General features: G+C 40.1%; 1 protein-coding gene across 1 annotated transcript in view; it reads right to left on the bottom strand.

Annotated features, from left to right (window-relative positions):
- The window catches only part of LOC107690838 (exocyst complex component 4-like), a 126,440-nt gene that overhangs the window by 36,522 nt on the left and 86,602 nt on the right, over positions 1-3,316 (bottom strand). The window contains exon 11 of the mRNA XM_016489262.1: positions 2,544-2,763. Coding sequence (XP_016344748.1) covers positions 2,544-2,763 — 220 coding nt within the window. The remainder of the gene's footprint in view (positions 1-2,543; positions 2,764-3,316) is intronic.

Here is a 3,316-nt window from a genome sequence, read left to right as displayed (position 1 = left end):
CGGTGGTTGTCCAACAAAATTAAGTTGGTGTTTGGGTGATAAGTTTACAGAAAGAAAAGGTGACATTGGGTTATGACAAAAAGTTGGTAAGCTTTAAAAATGCTGACAACAACAGACATAAAATCTGTCCTGAGAGTTCTTCCTGTGTAGTACTGTAAGTAAATGGGAGTGGGTGTTTATATGTCTGTGTGTTAACATGGTTCCTGATGGCAAAGAGCAGTATATTTAATGTTGTGAAACTAAAAGAAAAGCCCCATTTCCCCACGGATCAATGCTCCACTTCTCCCAGGCTGATTTCTCATAAAACACCTGCTGTAACATCTGAGCCGCGGCACCTGGAATGCACCGACATGCACCCATAAACTCACACCCACATCTCTCTGTCATCATTTCCTTGACCACAGGAGAGCACTACTTTAAGCATCATTTGCTCTCTCCATTTGGTCTACAATGCATCACAGTGGCAATAGACAATCTGGAGAGGAGCCTCACTTCATGGCTTCTCACAGGATGGATGGCTGTTCAATCTGAGAAGAGGGTCAATTTTAGTCTTGTACCTTTCTCAATGGCATGCTGTATTGAATGCTGGGAGCTGGAAAACTAAACTCATACTCCTAAAATAACGTTAGAAATGAAGCTGAAGCTGATTTTTCCATATATTTGTTGTCAGGAAAAAAAGACATTCAGGGAAGTAATACACATTCTGTTTCAGAATGTGTATTTTCTAATTCACATCCTGTTCTAGGTGATTATATGCTAATGAGGGCCTCATTGGGATGAACAAATATGAATAAATTGCATTTTAAAATAGAAAAGTTAAAAAACAGTTATTTTAAATGTTAATAATATTTTACAATATTACTGTTGTTACTGTAGTAAACGTATAAATGCAGTGATGGGGAGCTTCTTTCAAAAACATTAAATGTTCTGTCAGTTTCGCATTTAAAACTAATAAACTTTCTTGAATTTAAAAATCTAAAGCCAAATTTTACCCATATTTGGTGTTTGGCAAATGTTCATTTTGGCCCCTGATGCCGATGGATGTGAAGCAAATGCTTTCTGAATGCAGTGCTGATCTTCCTTCCTCTGCGAGGTCAAAATCAACAGGCACTTTGCAAAGTCTGCGCACAAATGAGAACACAAACAACTTCACATACCACTACAGCTCTTCATGAAGGGCTTCATTAATGTGCCTCTGAAGAGCAAACTCTCTCGTTCCTTCAGTGCGTCTCTCTAACACACACAGACCACGGCCCAGGAAATGGTTCTACAACAGTACAAAGAAAAAGGCCAGGATGGGACGTGCCACACGAGCTGTCAGGAGCAAAGCTGCGGCACCTTTGATTGAAGGTAATTAAAAAGAAAAAAATCCCAAACAAAAGAGCATTTTATGGAGCTTCCGCTATCCAGAGAGTCGCTCATTAGCCCAGCAGGGTAATTAGCAAGATGCCGCAGTCCTCGTTAAGGAGAAATCATAATCGTAAACAAATGGCTGTGAGCTTTTGGTGCCTTCCCCTCTGTAATGAACTGCCACTGTTCTCAAAATGAAAGCAATGCTAAAACGTACACACATGAACACACAACTTGTGACTTGAGATGACAGGTCTCAATTTAAGAGTAAGGGGGCCCATAACGGCTCTCATCCAAGATATAACAGAGCGCTAAACTCATCACACTCAGCACAAGTGCATTCTTGCTCTCATATATTTGCAAAGAGAGCTTCTCATGAGGTTAATTGACCAGATCATGGATTCAGAGAGCAGGAAGACATTGAAATAACTCAGTTGTACATGCACAATTGCACATGAATACACTCAGGAACAAACAAAAGTGTGCAGCTAAACAAAAAAGACAATATCTCTAAGGCAGCTTCTTTAAGGCAGTACTAAAATAATAATAATAATAAAGTATAAAATATAATATAATTTAACATAACATAATCCTATATTTTAAAATGATTCTGTAAGGAGCAAGCAAGCAAATACTAGGTGAGAGGAGAGACAGCACTCATTCCCTTAGCTGATGAACTAAGCTGATGAGCACATTCTGTGTTCTCCATGGCAATAAAAGTGTTGCACTTCCTGTGCCGCCAGGAAGCAGCCCTGGGAGAGATGGACAGCTGGCAGCTGGTCACCATTGCGCCCCATTGTGTGTTATATAAGCTGCACTTAACTGCTGATTCCAGGTCAGCCAGGATCAAACACAATTTCAGCTCCAATTATGATGTAGGTTGATAGGGGGGTAGGTGGCCTTTATCGGCACTCTCGGCAGAGTGACGGAGAAGAGACGGGAAGAGAAAAAAATAACCTTCCCCCTCTGTGAAATTCAGATGAGAAAACAATCAGACCGGGCTTTTGTACACTTGACCGGTAGGCAAATGCTGTTTAACAGTCTAATAAATTAATCGACTAATGAAAGAGAAGGAGAGTGTGAAGAAGCGAAGGAGAAAAAGAAGGCTGTATTATCTTTATATATGTGTGTGTGTACTTATATTATCATACTTTTCTAAAAAAAAAACCAAGAAGTTTCTTAAAACAAGATACCTGTAGAAGAGGTCTTTGAACTCCCAGGTTTTTCATGGTGTCAGCGCTGGCCAGGATCTTGAGCGGGTCGGACACTTTGGTCACAGCCTCAATCTCCTTATTGGTCTCGGTGCGGACCTGGCTGAGGAACAGGTCGTTGATGTAGTAGGTGAGGAAGGTGCGTAGCTGACACTGCTTGGCCTGAGCTGGACCCATACGGGACTCTATCTCCTGAATGAACCTGATGGCACGCAGAAGACAAAGCATTTTCATTCAATTACAGAAACGAGACATGTCTATTCAAGGTTTGACTAAGTTTGTATATGTCAGAGCTGAGGCTCAGTGGTTAGAACATTGTGCAGTGGTGCTGGTGTGGAAAATTTGGGGTTGAATCCAACCTGTATTGTGTCCCAATCACTCTCTAGCGTCTCTACACTATTGATTCATTTTGCATTTAATTTCAAAATGAAATAAAAAAGTTCTTATTACAAATTATATTATTAGTATATACTGTGGCAATTTGTATTTATATGTTAAAATAATTTAATATAATTTTAGACTTTTGTCAGATTTTTTTTTTATGTCAACATCTTGATTTTCTGTTTAAGGTTAAAATGAAATTTTGAATCCCAGATTTCCAGTGTGGCCTCAGACTTGGAAAACACACTCATAAGCACCATTTCTGGCTTTTAAGTACTGCACATACACCATGTGTGTCAGTGAGGGAATAAGACAGGTGTTGAGCAGGGATGGGCTGTTGCGTACGAAGAGACAGAGGCTCATAGATCAGCAGG

The sequence above is a fragment of the Sinocyclocheilus anshuiensis genome, unplaced genomic scaffold (genome assembly GCF_001515605.1).
Source record: "Sinocyclocheilus anshuiensis isolate Anshui unplaced genomic scaffold, SAMN03320099.WGS_v1.1 scaffold641, whole genome shotgun sequence".
Classification (NCBI taxonomy): Eukaryota; Metazoa; Chordata; class Actinopteri; order Cypriniformes; family Cyprinidae; genus Sinocyclocheilus; species Sinocyclocheilus anshuiensis.
Note: the sequence above shows the minus strand (reverse complement) of the source record. Positions and strands in the feature narration are given on the sequence as shown.